Source organism: Parasteatoda tepidariorum, chromosome 4 (genome assembly GCF_043381705.1).
Source record: "Parasteatoda tepidariorum isolate YZ-2023 chromosome 4, CAS_Ptep_4.0, whole genome shotgun sequence".
NCBI classification, from domain to species: Eukaryota; Metazoa; Arthropoda; class Arachnida; order Araneae; family Theridiidae; genus Parasteatoda; species Parasteatoda tepidariorum.
The window spans coordinates 50511722-50535866 of NC_092207.1; the positions used below are offsets into that span (position 1 = coordinate 50511722).

Sequence of the window (24145 nt, forward strand, 5' to 3'; positions counted from 1 at the left end):
ATATATAAAAGTTTATGTTTTACAATGATTGCGTGGTATTAATAAATACTGAAAATTAAATATTAAAGCATTTTTTACCCCAGTACAAAGAGCGGTTATCTAGCTAATAATTATCATAGAAATGAGACAAAAAAAGAAGTTTTAGTACTGTGGTGCCAGATATTTATTATTTCCTACTGCTTTAAGAATTTATGTACTTATTTGACGAGATACCTATCAGAATGATGATAAATATTTATTATTTATCATAAATTATCTATATTTTTAGGTGATGTATGGTCTAACAGAATGTGGAGCTATAGCACAAATGGGAAGTGACATTGATTGCGAAACTGCAATGAAAGGGTTTCTTGAGCCCTGTGAGCAAACAGAGGTTAGATAACATTATTTGACTAAAGAAGGTGCCTTAGACATTAGATTGCATGATGATAAGAAAAATCAGTTTTTTTTTCCATTATCAAATAGTGTTTCAAATATTTAAAGCACCGCAAATATTCCAAAAAATCAAAATCTAAAATTTGATTTCATCTATAAAATTTTCGAAATGCTTATTTTTCTTTCAAGCTGATTTTACTGCTCAACATTGTGATTTTTTAAAAGATAATTTAATTAAGTATTTTTGTTTGGCATTCAGTATTTTTAAATAAATATGACATCTTACAAAATAATTCGATTGTGTATAACCAAAATGAACTATAGGAAAGTTGTTGGAAATGGCTTAATAGTCCAGTAATTATAATAAAAAGGGGGTGTTTATCCGAAAAATTATTACCTGAGATATTTTGATTATAAATTTTTTATGCTATTGTTAGTGATACCTGAAATCTCCATTACTCTCTTCTGTACGCTTGAGCGAGGCCAATGCCGAGCGTGAAAAAATATATAGGAAGCAATGTCTAACTTGCCTGTCCCAAAGAAATCCACACCTCAATTTCCTCTCATTTCCCAAAAAAATAAAGGGGGGGGGAGTGGAGGAGCAGGGAAGTTTTCAGGTGTCATTTATAATAATAGAACAGAGCTTTCTGTGGAAAGAATCTTGGTAAAAATTTTTCTAAAGAAAGATTTAAACTTTTTTCTGATTGTCACAAGTCGTCAATTCAGTCGCATTTAGTCGTCAATATCAGATGCATCGTTCCAAAACTCATAGAGTTAGAATTCGGACGTAAATATTAATTACGCAAATTTATTTATCAAGTTATGTTTTTTTATTTTTAACTTTAACTGATCAAGTTAAAAATAAGAAACATAACTTGATTAATAAAAAAAATCACATTTAAAATTTGATTAATAAAAAAACTTTCCCACAAGGTGAAGCGCAAATATTCGAAGGAGAATTATTTTATTTCTCAATATATATCTATTTTCTATCTATAGTAAAGGCTTCATATATCCTTGCGTATGGTAGTAGAGGCCTTGTTGTAAAGGTCTCTTTTGTTTCTTTCAATATTATTGAGAGTAAAGACTTCTTACTTCCTTGCCCAAGATAGTTAATATTAAAGGCATTGTTGTAACGATCTCTTTTATTTCTTTCAATAGAATTAACAGAAAAGGCTTCTTATTTTCTAACTGGTGACAAATAATAGTAAAGGACTTGTTGTGAAGGTCACTTTTATTTAATAGGTCAAGATAATGTGAAGTATAAGTTTTCGTTTGTCTCAATATAGATAATAATAGCTTTGTAAAGCTTATGACAATAAAAGCTAAAGGCTTCTTTTATTTCGCAAGTCAAGATAATTTATAGTAAAGGCCTCTTGTTTTTCTTTCAAAATTGATAGTCAAAGGTTTATTGAAAAGGTCTCTTTTGTTTCCCAGCTCAAGATAATTGACAATAAAGGTTTTGTTGTCCCAAAGAATGTTAAAGGAGAGATATGTAGTAGAGGATATACAACTTTCTTGGGATATTTTGACGATAAAAATAAAACAGCCAAATCAGTAGATAAGAACAATTGGTTTCATACTGGGTAAGTGATATTGAAAATATTCTCTCAATTTTAGAAAATCGTAAGGCCACTGCTTTGGATTTTCGACTGAACATTACATTCTGTTTCACTGTGCAAAAACATTAAGACATAGAAACTTGAAATTACTAAGATACAGTAGAAAAGTATACAGGAATAACAATGAATTAAAAAAAAATAACATACAATAATCTGTTTGAGAATTATTAACGGTTTGACTTGTTGGAAAAATTACCGTTTGGGTTGCTCATTAAAAAAAAATATATTTGAGGTTTGTCTAAATCGCGCACTTGTTGAGCGCAATTGAAACTGCTCCGGATTCGTAAAAAAGAGATCATAGCAAATTAACAAAAACAAACTTTTAATTATGACAAATAACAACTATGAGCCACGATGGCTCAGGGGATAGAGCGTTCGCCTTCCAATGGGGTGAACCTGGTTCGAATTCTGCATCCGCCTTGCACCGACCGCAGTGCTTACGTGAAATATCCTCAGTGGTAGGCGGATCATGGGTAAGAGTCCCCTTGCCGTCAGACTAACCGTGGGAAGTTCTCGTGGTCTTCCTCTCCATGTAACGAAAATGCGGGTTAGTTCCATCAAAAAGTGCTCCACGAAAGCAAATTTCTCCCAATACTTAATCCAGGAGTTCCCCTGGGTTCTGGATTGGGTTCAAAATTGCAAGTCTACAGAGTTGAACATCAATGGTCGCAAACCCCAAAAAATTGGGTCGACTGTTCAACGACGGTTATAAAATAAAATAACAAGTATATCGATCTTTAAGATCATCTAAATCAAATTTCGCAGTCTATTCGAAATATATTCAAATCTTCAGTATAAAGTTATCAAAACATATCGATTATCAAAAGTGATCTAAACACCTAAGAACTCGAGGGGAGTCCACAATGAAGTTTGGATTGCAAATTCACGTGCTTTCTCGTACTGTTTTTCTCTTTTTTGCTTTAATAGCTTTTTTGCCTTGTGCGTTATAGAAGATATATTTTTCTCTCACGAGATCTTTATATCTTTATTTTATGAGCTAGTGCTAGAGTCATAAAGTATAGTAATCAGTCAAAAGTAGCAAGAGAGAGATCAGATTACATGTTGCCAGATATGAAACGTAACATTTATCGTGAAATTCTTACAATTACGATATTACAATCTTATATTTTGAAACCGAAATAGTCTGGTTTTTTGTGAGTAATATTCGCGTTTAAAAAGAAATAAAAATTATGAATGAGAAATAATTATGGGGATTGGCGAGCGGAGAAAGCAGGGGGCGAAGCCTCTTAGTATTATAAAATTTCAATTTAATTCAATTTTAATTTAATTTAAATCAAGTATTTCTGTATCAAGTATTTCAATTTAAATCAAGTATTTTTGAAAATCGAAATGATAGTATTTATTTTTGCTTAAAAAAATAATTTTTTTTGAGTTAGTAGATCAAAATAATTAAAAGGTTTATTTAATCTATTTAAGTAGTAAATTGAAATTAGAAGAAGAGAGAAACATTTTATAGAAAAGTGGAAAGTATCACTGAGATTTAGAAAAGATAATTATTAGATTTTGTTAATACTAATATAATTTTGTAAACACGCGTAATGCAAAATATTACACCAGCATCTTTAAGATTTTAATTTTTAGCACCTTTTATTTTTTGTTTCATGAAAATTAATAAAAGTTTGGAGTAAGTGTACTTGTTCTAAAATGTAATTCTAGTAAAATATTGAAATTATTTGTCCTCTTTTTAGTTTTTTTTTCTAGTTATATGTATTCAAAGTCAGTAACGCATAGCATTGTTGCTATATTTAAGGTGAGGGGGATTTAATTATAGACATGTCAACTTTCATCTATCAAAAGGTACCTCGTGATGGATTCAAGTTAACAAGTCTTATATACTATTGATTTGGTATTTAATATTTGTAGTGGTAGTTACGCCACATTACTCCCCTTCCAGAATTGTATCTGTGATAGAATTCGATGTACAATTACCACTAGTTGATTAATGCTGTTTAATTTTTGCTCATTATATATTTTTTTAATTTTTTTTTCTTCCAAGCATTTCGCTTGTTATTTTTTTTATAGCTTTTCGCTATTTTTTACCATCATTTTTTTTAATAGCTTTTCGCTATTATTATATTTTTTTTTCTAGCATTTCGCTCATTATTATTTATTAACCGGGAGACTTTATTTACTTCACCGGATTTTTTTTTCTTTGAGCAGTTTATAATAGGCAAATCAACTGTTTAATGTGGATTCATTCATCAATATTGACAATTTCTTATCACGTCCGTAGGTCACCAATGTGGGGAATTATATATCGACTATGTCAACCTTCATCTATCAAAAGGTACCTCGTGATAGAATCAAGTTAACATNTATCAAAGGAAGCATCAGGTTGTAAAATTGAAAATACTCTTGCTTTAAACGGAATATGTTTGTTCATAAAACGAAAAATAATGTGTGCAGAAAAGTGACACAATACAATTAGAGCTTAATGTCAGAAACATTAAAAAAAACTGGCTTGCTGTATAAAGCAAAACATTTTTTATGTTTTCTTATTTCCCCTTTCTTTTTCTGCAGGGATATAGGTATCATGAACAATAAGGGATGGGTGAAAATTGTTGGAAGAATCAAAGATATGGTGATCCGAGGTGGAGAAAATATTTTCCTAACAGAAGTAGAAAATTTCTTAAGTACTCATCCAGCTGTTCTTCAAGTAAACGTAAATAATCATCAAAGTTTTTTCACACTTATATGAAAACTAAAAATAAATTTTATTACTTTCAAGAAGATAAGAACTTCATTATCCACTTTATCATCCGAAAATGGCATTAAATTTTATATGTCTCTTCTAATTAGTTGGATAATGGCTCCGGGACAAACTATTTCCGAAAAATAATATAGTTGAAATGAAATCTTGAGGAGGTCAACACCTTTCGAAGATATGATATCGTGGATACATATTAATTCTTTCGTATGTAAAACACTATAAAAAATAAGACAGTTATTATATTTATACGAGTCTCCGTTCTTTCTAGAATTTAGTCGGATAACTTACATTAAGTTTTTAATATCTCTATAGTCTCTCAGATTGAACAGACTGCAGCTCTACGAAAAACTTAAGGAACAGTGTTTTGGATTAAAAATTTAAAAAAATTGGTCATCATCACCCTTACAAAAATTTAAGGTTGTTTTTAAAGTTGACTTTAAAAACAACCTTAAAAAAAACAACCCCCCAAGGTTTAAAATAAAATTATATAAAGTTGTTTCATTTATACGTGAGGTTGTTTTGTAATTGATAGAAACCAACTTTTAGGCAACCAGCTTAGAGAAGTTGCTTTTGAGGTGCACATGTTATTTTTTCTCCACTTCAAGCAAATAAGTATACAGGGTGTCCCGAAACGACAGCATAAACTCTGCACAGCTAGAATCCTCGTTGGGAGTACTTAAAAACTGCACAAAGAAGCGTTCCTGTACGATCCATAGTTTACGAGAAAAATACGAAAAACAAAGTATGACGTCACTGGCAGTGCAAAAAAAACACTTTATTGAACATATCAACAACAGTATNAACTGCCCAAAGAAGCGTTCCTGTACGATCCATAGTTTACGAGAAAAATACGAAAAACAAAGTATGACGTCACTGGCAGTGCAAAAAAAAAAACACTTCATTGAACATATCAACAGCAGTATATTATGCACAATTTAAAGCAGATGTTCAAAGTGTCCGCCGTGCATGTCGAGGCTGGCTTGAGCACGCAGTGGATATGTCCAATAAAGTGTTTTCTTTCTTGCACCGGCAGTGACGTCATACTTTGTTTTTCGTATTTTTCTCGTTAACTATGGATCGTACAGGAACGCTTCTTTGGGCAGTTTTTATGTACTCCTAACGAGGATTCTAGCTGTGCAGAGTTTATGCTGTCGTTTCGGGACATCCTGTATTTAAAGTGTGAATAATTTCATCTAAAATTATTACTGAGCTATCTATATATCAGGTTGATTTTATGAAGTGTAATGGAGGTTGAAAAGATGAGGTTATTTTTACGTGCAGAACAAAACCTAATTTTCTACCTCAAGTGTATTTTTTTTGCATATATCAACCTTTAAACAACCTCAAAATAATTTTGTTTTTTTAAGGGCAGGCACATAATAAAAGTATCCAATATTTTCCTTTACATGTTATGCATATACATGTTAGATTTACGAATAAAAATCCTATATGAAGCAAATATGCTTCTCCGCTCCGGTGGTACAGTTCGTCAAGGATTCGTTCACATCTCAGGAGAAGAGTTGAGGTCGTGAGTTCGATACTGGTCGATAACTAAGCAAGTGGCGTGCATCTATTGGGGCTGAATGTTTATCTGTAGTTGTGGTGAGGAAGTTTATATTGAGAGGTATCAGCTCAGACCAACACCTCCTAGAAGAACGAAGGCCTCAGCACGGATCAATTTAGTAGTCCGACGTGACGAACATAAACTGCGCAGTGGTGGAATTACGAAAGATGTCATTACGTTTGGACTACTAAATGATCAAACTTCTTGTTTATGGTAACCCGTGCTAAGGTCTTCTCTTTTCTAGGAGGTATTGCTCAGACACTGTTCATGTTGCCTTACCTGGGTCAAAATAGTGTATCTTTCTTACAACGACCTTTGAAATATGAAATTCTGAAATACTGGACAAAGAGCTGGACTATGAGTAAGTGATGATGGACTTAAAGTGCAAACAGCATCTGGTCACTTGCATTGAATTCTTCCGATGCCCAAAATATGAATTTTTATTTTTATTATATAGTTATATTTGAAAACAGCACATCTAACACAGACAAATAAGAGCTAAATTTTAAAAATACACTGTCTTCTAATTAAACTTAATAACTGCCAAAATTTCACTGTAGTTGGTTTGGAACTAGAAGGTGATTAAAAATGTTCAGTCCTTCGGAATTCATACTCTTAAATGTTTTGCATAATGTATGAAGTGTTTAGGTCTAAACTTTTGTAATTTGTAGAGATCGATAAAATTTTAGAGTTGAGTTGCATAGAAAATTATTTTTCATATCGTTTGAAGTAAAATTTTTGGATCAGAAAAATTTTATTTTGTAAAAATGGAGTTATCTTAAAACAGAAATTTAAAGACTCATATATTTAGCAAATCTTCAAATTTTTCCGTTTTTTTATTAAGTTTAGTTTAAAACTCTGTTTAATCAGCATAATTGTATAACATAATACTGTCTTCGTTTAATTCAGTATATCTAATTTCTGCTATTGATCCGATAAACTCTATATTCAGCTTGATTTCCTTTAATTTTCCTTCAAACGAACAACGTCTATTAACATTATGTTGCACATTTTTTTTTGAGTTGTTGCTATGGATTGCTTAACTGTTACACATTTGTTCAAATGCTACAAATGTTTTTTAAGGACATTTTTGTCACTGTCTTGTTGAAACTTTATTTCTCATAAAAATCCTATCTTCAAAAAAAACTTTATCGATGATTCTACAAGCAGTAAATTGGCTAGTAAGACATCATACTTAAACGTTGAAAGCTAAAAAGACAGAAGATTAAAAATAATGATTCATAATTATTTGACAAATATGATGCAGCAGTAAGATCATTAACAATAGAGTGTTTGTTATTGATGATGTAGAAACTCTTTTAAAGTTCCAGGTCACCGCATGAAAAACATTTATGGATGATATGAAATGAAGAAAAATCAAACTTAGGCCTTCTATACATTAGTGTTTGTTGCGATAGATGAACGGTGCAGTTCTTGGTTCTTGACGTAGCCCTGATGTTCTTTGAGTCGATGTGAGAGGGTTCAATTAGTTTGTCCTATGTGGACGGCCCAGATTTACATGAAATTTTGTATTTTTCTCAGTTGTTAAGGCATTCAATCGGTTGTTTGAGGTAGAGAAAGTGACTTAATTGTTCGGAGAAAAGATAGTTTCGAATTTGCATTTTCAGAGAATTTTAGGTATTCGGAAACTAATTAAAAATATAAAAAAAAAACTCTGTTGGTTTTAATCATTATACCATTCTTTTTTTGTATCCTAATGATGAAGGTACATCATTCTGAAATAGGATGGTATTAGAAAGGTATTCATTCTCAGTATAGGTTTTTATAAATTATTGCTGTTTGTATATATTGCCATTTAAGAATTGTTTTTAACGAATTTTATTTCACCACAAAGAATTACTCTCGTAATTTCATAATATTAATAACATTGTTGTTAACACAATCTGCTTAAATTTAGAATTAAACTTTTGATGAATTCACTATTGATTGATTAAAATTGACTTCAGATATGTGGCGTTCCTGATGAAAGATTGGGAGAAGAACTTTGCTGTTGGATTGTTTTAAAACCAAACATGAGTCTCACAGACGAAGATGTTCGAGAATATTGCAAAGGAAAGGTACTAATAGCAAATAAGGACGTTTTGTAAACTTGTAGCGTTTTATTATCAAATGTTACTTAGTGTAAGCTTGTTACGCATTATTAGCAGACCAAATTTTGAAATTTTCTCCTGACTGAACTATTCGCAGATTGTTGCTATATTTTGGAGGTCAGAAATCCAAGTCCGTCCGAAAATATGTATGTTAATTCAGAGAAAATACGTTTCTGTGTCTAATTTCGTAACTCAAAATATCGTCTGCACTAATTAATTAGCATGTTTGAGATTACATCCTCGAGCCATTAAGATGGAGTCCTAGAGCGTGAAGATGCAATCATTAGATCAAAAGCTATTCAGATTTGATCTGCACACTGTATAGAAATTAATATGTTCGAGTAGGTCTTAAGGATACCGTACAATTTTTCTTCAATGTTAAAATATATTTAAAATTGCTTACAACCACACAAATTAACATTTGGTCTCTAAGAACAATTTTTTTCTTGATATTAAAAATAGTAAGCACCACCGTATTTTGGGTGATCAACTTTACGTTGCATTGAGGTGATCAACTTGCTGTGCAAAAATTGTTAAACTTAGATTTACAATTGCAAACTAAAAATTACAAAGGCGTGTAGAAACTATGTAAGGGAATACGACCGAATAAAAAAAAAATAACACTTAGTTTATGACTTATAAACTATTTAACTTTCAATAAAACATAACATGCTCGCTGACTTGCAACTCGTTAAAACGAAACAACGGAGTTGAAATTTGACATGCTGGTAAGAGCTATTCTATTTTGCAATCTTAACGCGAGTTTTTCTTCGAAATTCCAAATTTTTTATATAGTTATTGCAATTGTAAGTACTTTTATACTATATTTCTCTCAGTATTCGTTGAGTAAATATATCTTTCTCTTTACAGATAAGTCATTACAAGATACCTCGATATGTAATGTTCGTGGAAGATTTTCCAAAAACAACCACAGGGAAAATTAAGAAACATGAAATGACGGAGATTTCTAAAACGAAGCTGAGCTTGTAACACCATCAAAAAACTAAAATAACTAGCTCAATTCTTTCTCTATTTTTGTTTTTAATTTGAATATCTTTAAAAGATTCTTTATGCTACTTTTGAAATTTGGTATTTATCAAATGTTTATCTGCACATATGTTGTGATGATTTAAAATTTGAATTTTATATAAAACCTGCAATTCCTCTTGCTATTTTTTAATAATTTTTTATGCTTCCAGTATAAACTTTTTTATTTTTTATCTCATATCATCCTTAGTATCTTTGTATATTCTCATATTATTACATAATCCTTTAAAAATATACATGCAATTTCAGTATACACCCTATATGGATCAAGCGATTTCAAATTTGCTTGTTTTTTGCATGACTTGCTTACAACATTGTATTTTATATGTTTGTATAACCACCTGTTTTGAAAAAATACTAATGTCTGAATCGTAATATTCTACTCTTAAATGGATTTTTTAACCTTGATTACAAGAATGCAAAACGTTATTAAAGTATGAGTACAAATTTTAATCTTAACAATAAAACACAGAATTTTATTTCTCAGAAACAAACTTGTTCTGTTGTTTTCTCTTAAGAAACAACTTATGCTCTATACTTTCCGTTTCACTTGTTAGTAGCAATGAAATTATTTATTTCAAAAACAAAGTGCTTCCAATTATTAAAGCTTTACCAAAATAATATAAGGTGAGTAAATCTGCAATTATTATTTTCATCATTTTTGAAGTCAGAAGTAAAATAAATTTTTTGAAGCAATTAGAATCAATTTGAAATTATTTGACAAATGCATACCACAAACCTGAGTGACCATGATCATATATATGCGAGAGTTATTCAAATCCAATATTATATTATATTATTCAAATCCAATCAATGTTATTGAAATTATATTATTCAAATCCAATCATTGTTTGTATTTAGTTGGATCATTTTTTAATTAACTACCTTAAACATGAGTGACTCTATTTAACGTTATTTTATTTTATTTTTAATTAATATATATTTTACGCCTGAATACAGACATTTATTTAATTCTTGCGTAATTCAGGTGACTAAGAAGTTAGGTTTTGAATTGAATTTAAACGTTGTTTGAGAAAAGTTAGAAAAAAAAGCATTCTGTTATTATTTACGTACCTTAAACCTGAGCAACTTAATTAACCATACAAAATATTTAAACTATATTTTAGATTGAGTGCAAAGAAATAAATAATTCTTACGTAATTTGGAAGACTTAGAAGGTAGATTGTGAATTTAAATGGATCCTTGTTTACATATAATTGGAAGTACAGAACTTTGTTATTGTTTAAGTTTTTAAATTAGTATAAGTCATGAAACTTTTTGGAGTAACCGATGAAGTTGTAAAGGCATTTTGCAAAAGGTAGTTGGTATAAACCACAAGTATTTTTTTTTCATTGTTCGAAAAAGGGGAGATTTTGCTTAGTGTTAAGGTTTACCATAATTCTAATCTTATTTTAACTTTACAGCGCATGCGCAAATATTTCCTAGCAAATCGTAGAATCTCTAAGCAGTAGAAAATGAGGTTAGAGTTACGGTTAACGTAGGAGAGATGTTGTGTGAAATCTCTCTAACAAAAACGAGTCTGCATTTTTCATTCGCTTATGTTAATATTAAATCGAAAACGGTTATCGTTGATGAAGGTAGAAAAAGTTAATTATGTACAATTAAGAGTTACTTAGTAGTATTGATATGAAAATTCTGTCATTCTGTGATATAAATGGATAAATGTGATGAGATTTATTCTGCTATGTCATGAGATTTTCTATTAAAAAGCACTGAGTTGTTTTAGTTCAAGAATTGTGCAAAAGCATTTCGTGCTATTGTTTTCTTCCACGTTAGTATTGTGAGTTAGGTACTTAGTGATTGAAAGCTCTTTCTTTTGAATGTACGAAGAAAATTAAGAATATAAAAAACTATGCGACTTGCCCAGAAAAATAATTAAATTTGTGTTGTTTATAAATGGAGCTAAACAGCGCAAAAAGGTTGCAAATAATGTCACATAAAAAAATTGCATAACATACTCAATTCCACAATAGAGCTTGCATGATAATATGAATTTTTTTTATGTCTTTTATAATAAAAAATTCTTTTTTTCTGAGGTTGATTCTAATGGTATACGGAGATAAAAATTCTAGTAAAATTACCATACTGTATGGTCATGGAATTTCTGGTAAAAAAAATCCATAATTTTGGTTAAACCAAAATACGTATATGGTATTTAAACCATTCATTAACAAATTTTTCCGCATTGATAAGGTAACGGTTTACTGGAAATTCTGGTTTTTACAATTATTGTTCTTATTGCCCCATGTTCAGTAAAAAATACAAAATTAAAAAGTAAATTTAACGGAATAAATGGCTTTTAATCTACGTTCTAAGAAACCATTATAAAATTACCAAATTCTATCACGGATTATAAATTTATATTTTATTGTTAATTTTACTAACGCATTTTGCAAAACATTAACGAGTTTTTTGTTGTTCCCATAGCGCCAGAAACACGGTAAATTTTATCATAGTCTGGTACTTTTTGCCATACTTTTTTTTCTCTCAGAGTGGGATAATTCGTAGCTTTTAAAGGAATGTTTTAAAGGCATGCTTTCAAAGGATTGTTTTGGGAAGAGTGCGAAGAGAAATACATTTAAGATTGAAAAAAAAATTTTTTAAAGCGGTAATCCAATAATACATAGGGAATAATAGGTTCACTTCTGTATTGTTCGAATTCATATTAACATTCTCTGTGCTTGTGTTATACGGAAGTTCGATTTACAACTTATTTTATTTGAAGAACTAGCGCATGCATGTAGCAAATTAAATTTCTGATTCTTACATTTATATACATATATATGATCTTGTAAAAATAACTTTGTTGATTCTTTCTTATGTGTATCATATCTTACTATAATTATAAATATTAGTGTTACTGAATAATAAGCATGTTGGTGATTATTTACATCAAGTAGTGAGAAAGAACTATCTTCAATGAAATTGTTTCTATTTTGGTTTTGTAGTAGCAGAACACTTAGTGAAAAGCCACTTTGGTGTAAAGTGGTTTCCACCGTTTTTGGATGCATGAAAACGCAATTTAGAAATAAACATTGCTAAATAAAGCAGTTATTTTGTATATCTTTTGACGTAATGATTGACGTGGCAGCTACTTTACACTAAGTAATGTGAAGAAATATTTTTTGTGTTACCCTATACCAGGTATGGTGAAATACCAAGAACCATGGGTAGTTTATGGTGTTTCCCTATACCACTTGGTTTTAAAATAATTGTAACCATTTTTGGGGTTATGATACTCAAAGTTTCTTTTTTTCAATGAATAAAAAATTTACATGAAAATGTGAATTGCAATGTGAAACAAATGTGATCTTAAAGTGCAAATGTGAGAAATTAACATCTGTATTTTTATCAAGTTATTCGATGATCGCCTGATGTTTGCATAAATTTTAGCACATTTAGTTGTATGGCATAGTTAATAAAGCATTAATTTAGTTAAAAATATTTATATTAAAAATTTAAGAATTTGTAGTGCATATTCACAAAATTAATCTCTAAAATCTCCCATAAAAAGCATTTTATTCAAACTTTCATGAAAAATCTTGAGTGCGACCCTCATTAATTGAAAATAAATTTTACTCAAACAAAAAATCAACACATACTGGCATTGAATTTATTTTTAAAAGAACACACAAGTAAAAAGAGAACACAAGTAAATGCTGAGATTCTTTTAACAATGTTTCGATTTTTCGTTTAAATAATATTGTAGAAAATAATAGTGCATTAAAAGTGAAGTAAACACTATAAATAAAAAAAAAATAATTTCACATGAGTTTTTGTTTCTGGATAGCTAAAATTTACCCAATAACCTTAAGATAAAAATCATAAAATTTTCTTTCGACACTTTTAACATCAATTTTCTACATGATATTTTTTATGTTTTTATAATAATTAAACTTGCAGACAATTGTGATTTGTTGCAAAATAATTCAATTCATATATTTATTTTTTGAGATTCAATTTTTCCACCGAAATTCTTGCCATTTCTGTTTTTCGAACTTTTCCAGACGTTGTCGTAGGAAATTTTTCCACAAACATGATATAGCGGGGGATCTTATAATAGCTGATCTGGAAGGAAAAACAATTCATATGAAAATTTATTAAACATACACAATTTAAATTATCATGAAATAAGAAAATAGGAAGTTTAAAAAGTTTAAAGTTTTTGAGTACTGAATGTAAATTTATACGTGACAAAAAAGATAATAAGTGACAATTTTAGAATAATAATATTTATAAACAGTGGTAATAATAGTAGAAAAGTTACATTTTAATGCGATTTCTCCAAAATGAATTCAATCTGGTACTACTTGATGCCGTTTATTTTTATAGAAGCGAAAAAAAAATCTAGTAAAGTGTTTACAGTATTTTGCATACCCAGAAACAGTTACACATCAATGAATTGTCCTTAATTTACAAAATCAACTAATAAATTTTTGAATATGAATGAAAAAAATATTTTTACTACTAAAAAATACTTTCTTTTGAATTTTATATTTTGGTACAAATGTAATACAGATAATTTAATAGACTTTTCAGTAACTATTACATTATTTATTATAATTAAGAAACACCAAAATATAACTTTTGCGTGTAAATAGAGCACCAGAAAAAAATATATGAAAGCGACACCGACGTCCCATCATCGCAAAGATATCTAATGCCCCAAAGTTTCACTCCAAAGTGAATTTCCAAAGCCACGTTCTTCCCTTGTTTGTGCAAGAAACTGCATGTTTCTTGGTTTAAAAATTTAAATCCAGATCCGAAAATAAAACAATTCGATAAATAATGTTAGATAAGTTTGTCCGATATACTGCACGTCAGGTCTGATGGAATCTTAAATTAGATATCTACTTTCACTTTTTTATTTAAAAGTTAGTGTCTGACCAACACTATATTAAAGAAATTCATATTCTTGGTAGAGTTTAGAAAATCTATGGGCGTTAACATATCAAATTCTCTAGAATCTACGACAATTGGTGATTAATTTTAGCTCTACTATATATAACATAGTTTATATAAATTTTGAATAAAGTAGTCAATTTAGGAAAGCTCTTAAACTTTTAAACTGTATCAGTGAGAAATATACCTTTCCCTTGCAGAAGTTACGGACCTCTTCTTCTGTAAGATTCATTCCAGGTTCAACATGAATCCAACAGCATAATTCTTCACCTAATCTTTGGTCTGGAACACCGCAAATCTACACACATGCAAAATAGTTTCAACTTCATGCAAAAAACTTTCAACATATTTATTGAGAGCAATGAATGAAAATAGATCAGTAATTAAATCTTAAAGATACGATCCTACTTTCTCTCCCCTCCCCTATTGCTTAAGACCAAAGGCTTATATGATAAAATTTTAATTGAAGTGCATTAAACATTTCATAACAATGCAATTTGAGATCAAGAAGTTTAAAAATAGCTTTGACTTTCTTTTTTAATTAAAGAAGTGTTGTTAATAGAGGCAACAATAAATTGAAAGATTTGAATAAGGCGTCTTGAAACCTTCGTAATTTTTCTTTCTAAATTGTATTTATATAAAAATATAGACATCTACGCGTCACGAGGATTCAGACGAATCACTAACTAATCCCTCAATTACAAGTTAATGGTAATAATAATTTAAACTCATTTATTAAAAAAGTGATTTGGCTGCCACAAGTTTGATTTAGTGATTATAATAATTACCAAAATAAAAAATAGTAATTTATCATAATGATTCGGAAAATCAATTTTCATATTATCATCAATGTATTTATTATATATCATTTATATATGTATTATGCTTATCATCCAATTCAACCAGTTTTGCATAAAAAATGTTGAAATAAATCTTGCTCATTGGATATATTTGTTATAAATCGGAAGTAAATGTGTCCTTCAGCATTTTTTATCCAAGCGGATAGAAAAACAAAACGAAAATAAATACAAGTTAAGTTTTTTTAGTGTAGTTTTTATACTTCTCTAATTGTCTCAATTCTGATTAGATCTTAAAGATACGATCTAATAATATAATAGAGAGAAAGGAGCTTTTAAAAAGTAATTAGACAAGGATACATACGTGAACTTCAGAAATTGCTGGGTGAACACTTAAGAAGCTCTCAATTTCAGCTGTCCAAATATTTTCTCCTCCTCTTATGACCACGTCTTTTATTCTTCCTACTATTTTCATCCATCCCTTCTCATTCATAACACCAATATCTCTGAAAACAATAAAGAACAAAATTTTGCCAATGAATAGTTTACAGTTATGTATATATATATATATATATATATATATATATATTTTTTATTGCAATTCACCGTATTAAATATTCACTGCAGCAGTTTTATGCACACTCATGGATACATTTTTAGTGGACATAAGCTAACATTAGACGATAAAGCATCAACAAGTACACAAACGAGGGTGGTTCCGAAAATAAAATCAAGAANTATATATACATCAGCCCACGCGATTATATCCGCAAAAAAGATAGATATATATATATATACAACAAAATAAATAAATACTAGAAAACACGAAGAAAGTTAAGAAAAACAATAAGTTTCATTTATTGCGCATAAGCTGGAATTAAACAGAACTCATTAGATAAGTTTAAAATGAAGATAAAACAAAGGAAAATCATAAACATATGCAAAAGGGGGGGGGGAGAGATAATAATGAAAAAAATAACAAGCAACTGATTAAGAAAAAAAGAAAAAAGGATGAAATTTTTTAAAAAAAAAAAGCGGAAAATAAAAGATATAATTTTCCGGTTTTTAAAAAAAAATTTCATCCTTATTTTTTTTATTTTTTTTCTTCCCATTATTATACCCCCCCCCCTTTTGCATATGTCTATAATTTTCCTTTGTTCCATCTTCATTTTGATATATATATATAATACAATTTAAGACAGAGATTCAAAAACAATGAAAATCGAAGAAAAAGTAAGACATATAAAACAAGTTGTGACAGTGCCAAGCTGCTAATGTCTCGGCTGGAAGAATATTTAAAAAAGAATATATTAAGATGAAATGAAATAAGTCATTACCTCATAAGAGAACTAAAAGTAAACTAGAAGAAAACCCAAATCATTAACAAGAAATAACAAACTACTTATCACCCTGTAAGCCATTTTTTATATGTCAGAGTACCCACTTTAATTCCTTTTTAATAATTTTGGTTTTCTTAAGCTGCAAATATATGGAACTCATAAAATAAGTTAAGAATATAGAGAAAACATGGGGAAAATGAAACAAAGATTAATGAAAAGAGGAGAAGAAAAATTCTCAAAATAAAATATTTTTAAAATATTTAAAAAAAAGTTTAAAAGTCGGAAAACAAAATAATGAATAAATATCAGCTCCCACGATTATAACCGCAGAAAGGATGCTTTCTAATATCGTATTAATATAGAAAACGCGAAATATATCAATACGATAGTGTGAGGAGCACTCAAAATTATTTAAGGGAAAATAAAACATATTAAGTAAAAAATATACGAAATAAAACATCTATAGCAAAAAATAGAAAATGAAATGCAAGAAAAATACGGAATAAAATTATTTTTTTAAAATTAAAATCAAGAATAAGGGAAAGGAAATTATATGCTATGTCACAGGATTTTATAGCAATAATTATTATTCTTCTTGCATAAACCTCTGAAATTGACAAGCACATAATTGCATATTCATAATGTCAAAGGCGTTCAAGAAGTTAAACGAAGGTTTATTTCTAAATATCACAAATAGGTAAGGTGACACATTTTTCTCTAAAATTAAATACATAAAACTGTATCACTTGATGAAAGGAATCGTAATAAATATATAAATCACATTTAATCGACTGAAAGCTACAATCTTTTGCAAAGAAAAAGGAAGAAAAAAAATCGGAATTAGTTTTAGCTTCTGATGGGTAGGTATTTTATTTACGTGGTAGGCCTCCATGTAAACCTGTTCCGGATTTAACGGTTACCTCCATCAAGGTGTGGAAGTATTGCTAGGAAAACAACCTGCTTCCTAACGGAGGATCCCTCCACCCTCACCCCGTAAGCAAAACCCCATTCCTCTCTGCTCCCAACAAACACCTTTCTCCTTGTCTCCCCCCACTCATGTAAATAAACAGCTAATGAAAAGTGACCCCGTCTGCTTTTATTCTTTACAGACTTATATGGTTTTGAAAAAGATTTACTTATTAAACAAGGAAAATATTTACTTGTGACGAAGTCATTAAAAAATGAATATAATTTATTATTTTGTATAATTCAAATAGATATCGGTCACTTAAAGATGTCACTTTAAAGATGGCGAAAAATTTTTTGTTAAACAAGTTTAGAGACGCTATGATGGATGAAAGATGTGCGCATGCTTCGGCTCAAAAGCCTTTGGCGCTTTTCTTGTCATACAGAGGGACCTTGCTGGCCCCTGCTACGTATCGGAGAAGCTGGACTTCTTCTCACATTATATATACTTTGGCTGCACAATGGGCTATTGGCGACGCTCTGGGAAACATCTCTGAGGATGATCCGAATACATGCCATCGCAATTATGATCCTCTACAAAATGGATTACTCCCCTGCTTTGGTAGCTCGGCGATCTGTGCGCGAAGTCGAGCACTTTACGGTAGAACAGTTTAACGAGAACCGATACCGGGCCCCCTTGGTCCCTACGAAGGTTGATCAAACTGGTCACCCACCCGCCTACTCAGCGTAGCCTAGCCAGTGATGCTTGACTTTGGTGTTCTACTGGATACCGTGCCTTTACAATCATTTCATGGCAGGACTTATGGGAAGTATATGTGAAAATATGGTACCTTGAAACATATACCAGGTGTTTCAAAAATGAAATTTGATTTGAAAAACTAATTAAAGGAAAACGAAAATAGAAATGTACGGTTTGCTGCGTATTTTTAGGAAATGAGTCATTTGGTTATAAAACGTTTAAGTTCCCTCTTAAGAAAATACAGCAAGCCATACCTTATTATTATTTTCTTCCGTTTTTCTTTGCTTCAATTTTCAAGTATTCAGTCTTTTGGGGCCTTTCTACTAGCACACACCCTTTTATACAATACATTTAGAGTTTCAAGTTTCACATCTATATTAAATTATTTCCTATTTTTTCCATCTTACCCTGTATGAAACCATCTTGATTTATCAATCGCTTCTTCTGTTTTAACTTTGTTGTTCCAATAACCACTGAACACGTTAAAGCCTCTTACGCAAATCTCCCCTCTCTCACCTTTCGAAACGATTCTACCATCATTGTCTATAATTTTCACCTAAAAGATTTCAGTACTTTAAATGAGATCTAAAAACTAATTATGAGCATATAATTAAAGAATATAATGTAAAAATGCATAGCTGATTAAAGCGGTGAAAACTTTCAAGTTTCGAATCCAGCATTTCCTTTCTTAACAGCAAAATTTTAAAAATCATGTGTGTTTTGAAAGATCTCGGCCAAAAGTTTTAACAGAAGCGTAAAGCCCAAGCTCCCGTGCAGATATGGCTTCTTACCATAGATTCAGATTTGGAGGCAAACGAATGTTTAATGAGCCATCTCCCAAACTAGATCATGATGAGATGAGAAACTATTCCTGCAACTACGCTGATAGTAAAGCATCTGACAACATAGATGAACTGATCAGTAGAGCGGCTTCAAACAAGCTACGTTTCGAGAAGGAATACAACAGAACCAAGGATGATACCGACTACGAAAATCACATCAGAATGGGCTATACGGTCGAACGATACCTGATGATCAAGGAGGAACGGACTGCTAAAGAATCAACTATACCAGAGATAGCTGAAAAGACTAACACTACTACAGAGATAGAGACCAGTAGAACAGATGGAAACCCAAGCCCCAATTACAACATCAACACCCAATATAATGCCTGAGGAACAACATCAGAGCTCCATAGAAATGGAAACTTTCAATAACTCCGGCTGCCAATGAAAAGAAGAAGAAGAGAAAGAAAATCAAAACTTGTGTCAACCAGACGATGCAAATCGATTCAGAATCCGACAGCGAAACTAACCGCCCAGTTCCAGTCTCAGCTCCCGCAACCCCTGCGGATCCAGCACCGGCGGAGAAAGAGGAAGAAACCGAAGCTTCGGCGACGGTGAACTCTCCCACTCCAATTACATCTTCTATCGACTCTTCAACGAGTAGAAAGCTGAAGACCCTTATTAGAGGATTAGATATAGACACCGATTCCCAGGAGTTGGAAAAATATCTCAAAAACTTTGGACTTTTACCACAGAAGATAGTTCAACTTAAAAGAAGGAGTGGTCAGGAGCTCAGGCCCCTTCCACTTTTTCTGATCACTCAATCAGACAACAGCACCACCAGAAATATTTTCAACCTCAGCTCAGTTATAGAAAAGCCAGTGAGAATAGAACGCTTCCGAGGAGGAAGATTCCAGATTCAGTGCTACCGATGTCAAAAATTTGGACATACGCAACGAAACTGCCCTGCAACCAATCCTGGCCGCATGAAATGCGCCGGTCGCCATCTCTCGTACCAATGTACGAAGCCTACAACTACTCCGGCCACTTGTGCCAACTGTAATGGTGAGCACCTAGCTTGTTTTACGGCCTGCTGTGCAAGACCCAGGAAAGCACCGAAAGCAAGAAAAGCTCGTCCCGTGAAAGCCACCGACACTGACAGCAGATTTCTGCAACTCTTCAAGGAGATGAAAGAACTTTTGAAGGACGAGGAGCTTATTAAGCTTCTTCGTTCTCTACTTCCAGAGTCCCAAAACTGATTTTGGACTCACATTCACTCAGGATTTTTTCTATCCTGACCTCACAGCTCACCGCTGTGAATCACCTTTTTATCCCAATTCTTATAGGTACATGACGAACAGTTTATGACCTATTAGATTCGACGAATCAGTTAGTTGCACTTCGCGCCAAATACTGAGATCCCACCAATATCAATCATCAAGCATCTCTGATGCTCTTTTCTATTTCTTCTGTCCCAGTGTACGTTTCTACTGTGTAACTCTCTGCGTAATGATCTAATAAACATGCCATTCTCCGATCCACTGATCTCTGAATTACATCACAACAACAAATAGTTTATCATTAAACATAGTAAAGCTTTTTTTACTTACAACAAAAACCAGGTATGTATGAAATGATTTTGCTACTGCGTTTTTTTTTTCCGTCCTACTTTTAGCCTTGATTCTGAGGCTTCAAAAGCGCTGAAGAGAATGCTTTCAGGTGGAATGCTTCTAATTTTTATTTTCAATTCAAATTGTTTCGGATTCCACCTCATAGAGTAAAAGGCCACTATTGGCCCTACTAATTTTATACGCAATATCAACGTAAATATGGGCTCGCCGTCCAAATCACGCCTTAAGCGTGTAATTTGTATCAGGCCCAGAATCCCCCCTCTAATTCGAAATATAAGACGATTAGCAGTTTTATGGGTAATATTCTTAACAATCCAAATAAAATCCTCATTGTACTTTATTAAAATTTCGAGTTTTTATTGTCAATGTTAATTTTTTATTTTACACAAAGAATATGCACTCCATACGTACTGTAATAAGGATTTGTCCCGGTGTGTACACACGTCAAATGTTCTTAGCTGGTTATAACAGAGTCTCTGCTTTGTGATAAATTGCAAAATAATTTAATAGTCGTTACCAATAGAAAATATCAAATGCAGCTCGATTTAAAGTAAAGAAAGCAAAATGATTTATAGAAAAAGAAATCCAAAAATATTATCGGGTATCACCAAAGCTATTGTATGACTTTCGATATTCACTAATGTTTGTCTTTTACAATAGCTATTGACAATTATTTTTTTGCTTTTGTGCTTTTTTATTCGGAATACAAGCAAGTATTTTTTGCGAAGAAATTTTGACTATAGTCAAATCCATTTTGCTTTAAATTATCACAATCCATTGCATAAATATTTTTTATTGAAGGTTTTGCAAAGACCTTACCTCGAGTTCTCCGACAGATTCCATAAAACCACTTGACATAGTTTCTAAGTCGGCATATGCCTTTGTCGAACACACCGTAGAGCTGGTTTCGGTCATACCATAGCAAACCTGAAAAATAGATCCTCATTGCACATATTTTTATGTAATTTTAATATTTAGGATTGCTATAAACATACATATATTTTTTAAATCTTTGTAAAACACTAAAGAAAAAATAATAAAAGGAGAATGGAAGTATATTTTAAGCTTTATTTAAATTTCGAAAAGAGGAGATAATTATCGGATGTAAATATGGGCCTTATGGGGCTGGCCTAGAAGAAGCGCCCTGGCATGTTGAGTAAGAATGTTATCTTCTTACATGTAATTCCATGCAGGTCCCTTAATGTAAGCAAAATTCAAACATTTTTTACAAGCCACCAAGCAGAAAATCTGAAGGAGCCACCCTTTATACAATCCGGAAACCAGAGACTATCTTCGGTTTTCTAAATTGAAATAAAGCTTACCCGAAACAGGATTCAACTAACAGGGAAAATAGCTGTTAAGAAATGGCTCAATCGATAAGGAATCCTACTAAAATTGGTTGAGCTAATTAATTCTATTTTTCGATAACCAAGCAAAGTAAATGGCGATTCCATTTTGCATCTTTTGTGTGCGTTTAATAAATAATTTTCTAAAACATTTGTAATCTTTTTTAAGGATTCATCCTCGTAAGTGAACCCAAAAGTAAAAACAATCATTAATTATGACGCTACATTATCCTGCTCAGTCCAAAAGAGAGATTCAAATTCAATTTTTTAAAATTTAACTTTATAACCTAAAACTCGAATGCCTTCATCGTTCATCAGGTAATTTTAATAGGCAACACGCACGTGGAAAAAAAGAGTCAAATTCCAATACTTTTTCATTTGGATACTCAGAAGTGATGTGAGCATGCTAATGCAAAAGTATGAGAATCTTGCCTCTCGTATGTTTCTCGATGTAGTGTATGGCTTGCCTTCCGACTGATTGGGGAGATCTTTCCGTTTCGTAAACTATCAATACACGACCGATCAGGGAGATATCCTCATTTGGTTATAATTAGTTGAAGCTGTTAAAAAATGCGTGGTGGCTAGCTTATACTCAGGTGTCGTTTGCTCGGTCGGCAAAAGTGTTAAGCTTCATCGTTGAGCTTCAGTAGGATTTATTTTTCTCTTTTGTGTCTGTTTACCTTTAAAAATACTCTATAAGAGTTAGATAATGTTCTTATAAGTTCTTCTCATTTGTATTTTATTATACGCTTAATAATATGTATGATTTATTTTACTTAATTTTATACAAATATTCTAAAAGTAATATTAAGAGTATTCTTTACTATAAGCACGAGTGATATTTTTAATGAAGTTTTTATTTTTGAATTTTGTATAGTAAAGCTAGATTAATTAAAAAATGTAGTTTGAATAGTTGTTCTTCTGTAAATATTTTATATCTATGATTTTCGAACTTTTGCAATCTGAAGGACTATCTGAATTTTGATTGGCTCTATTTAATAATTTCAGAATGAATTTCAGAACGCGTTCTGAAATATAGCTACTTTTATTACTTATAATTGTTATAAAATGATTTATTTTTTCAAAAAATATTGGGAAGCCAAATTGTGTTCAAAATAATATTTAATGAACATATGGGTCAGTTCTCCGACTGGACTCGTTCGAGACTATTCCGACGATGTTGTTCGAAAACAGACTGAAAAGTTTAATCGGTTTTCATCTAAAAAAATGCCATCTTAATGACGTCAAGTAAAAATCAAGCACTATTTTTAAGCTTGGTATTTTCAAAAGGCATATTTTCCTTATCGTTTTCTTTTTGAGAATTCCACAGCACGAATTTCGAAATCATTTGCAAAATGTTTTTTTTTCCCTTGAGAAAAGAAAACTAATCAGCATCAAAAATTTTATTTGCGATCGCAACACCCTCTAGCGAGAGCTTGAAAATATCAGGTATTCATTTATTAAGTTTTCACTTAGTTCCATCAGAATCATTGGCAGAGTCAGACACCATTTTCTAAGCAGCAAAATAAGAAGATAAATTTCCCTAAGAAAGAGAATGAAGAACTTGAAAAAACTCACTCTCCAGAACACTGGTAAATCTTTCAGAATGACTTCCAATTTCGGGATCGCCTACTATTACAGATGTGTGTATTACGGTAAAATACATTTTTTTTTGTCTTCAATTCATTACAAATTAAAGTGAAGTCAACATTTTTCACTTTATTCCAATAAATAAATATGCTCTCATAACGTTCAGAACTGCAGTAGTCATAGAATATTCTTCTTCTTTATAGAATAGTATATATTTCTATATCTACATGATTCGGAAAACAACAATAAAGAATCATCCGAATTACTTGAAATAGTATCATTTGTGCTGATTATAAATAAATTTGTTATCATTTTCTTGGTAAGTATTTTTTAGTTTTGAAATAATAATTTCAACCAGAATTCAGCTATTCTGGTTTTAAGCTACATATTAAAATTCATATCGAGATCTTTCAATTTTGCTGTGTGGCATGTTATCTAAAAGTAATAAAGGGATAATCTATGTATATATTATTTGAAAATAAAATTTTCAAGCGAAGAACATATCATTTTGGAATTCTCCGGATTTATAAAGCAAATAAGTGTTATGATTTTTATAATAACAAATTTGCTTGTAAATAAATTTTTTTCTATTTTGATGATAGTTCTCTACAGAATGG

The 24145-nt window shown here is 31.0% G+C and overlaps 2 protein-coding genes across 3 annotated transcripts in view; one reads left to right on the plus strand and one right to left on the minus strand.

Annotated features, from left to right (window-relative positions):
- Positions 1-9944, plus strand: part of LOC107448219 (medium-chain acyl-CoA ligase ACSF2, mitochondrial-like) — a 30296-nt gene extending 20352 nt beyond the window's left edge. Inside the window, exons 12-16 of one of the 2 annotated variants that reach the window (XM_071179776.1) lie at positions 269-373; positions 1813-1961; positions 4539-4680; positions 8260-8370; positions 9274-9575. In XM_071179776.1, coding sequence (XP_071035877.1) covers positions 269-373; positions 1813-1961; positions 4539-4680; positions 8260-8370; positions 9274-9393 — 627 coding nt within the window. In that variant the 3' untranslated portion in view covers positions 9394-9575. Of the gene's footprint in view, positions 1-268; positions 374-1812; positions 1962-4538; positions 4681-8259; positions 8371-9273 lie in introns of both variants that reach the window. The other variant, XM_043042765.2, reaches the window with a different exon arrangement.
- A 3126-nt stretch (positions 9945-13070) lies between these two features.
- LOC107448233 (medium-chain acyl-CoA ligase ACSF2, mitochondrial) overlaps positions 13071-24145 on the minus strand; it is a 34464-nt gene continuing 23389 nt past the window's right edge. The window contains exons 12-16 of the mRNA XM_043042754.2: positions 21412-21519; positions 18584-18732; positions 15535-15676; positions 14561-14671; positions 13071-13539 (exon numbers count right to left, since the gene is read on the minus strand). Coding sequence (XP_042898688.1) covers positions 13414-13539; positions 14561-14671; positions 15535-15676; positions 18584-18732; positions 21412-21519 — 636 coding nt within the window. The 3' untranslated portion in view covers positions 13071-13413. The remainder of the gene's footprint in view (positions 13540-14560; positions 14672-15534; positions 15677-18583; positions 18733-21411; positions 21520-24145) is intronic.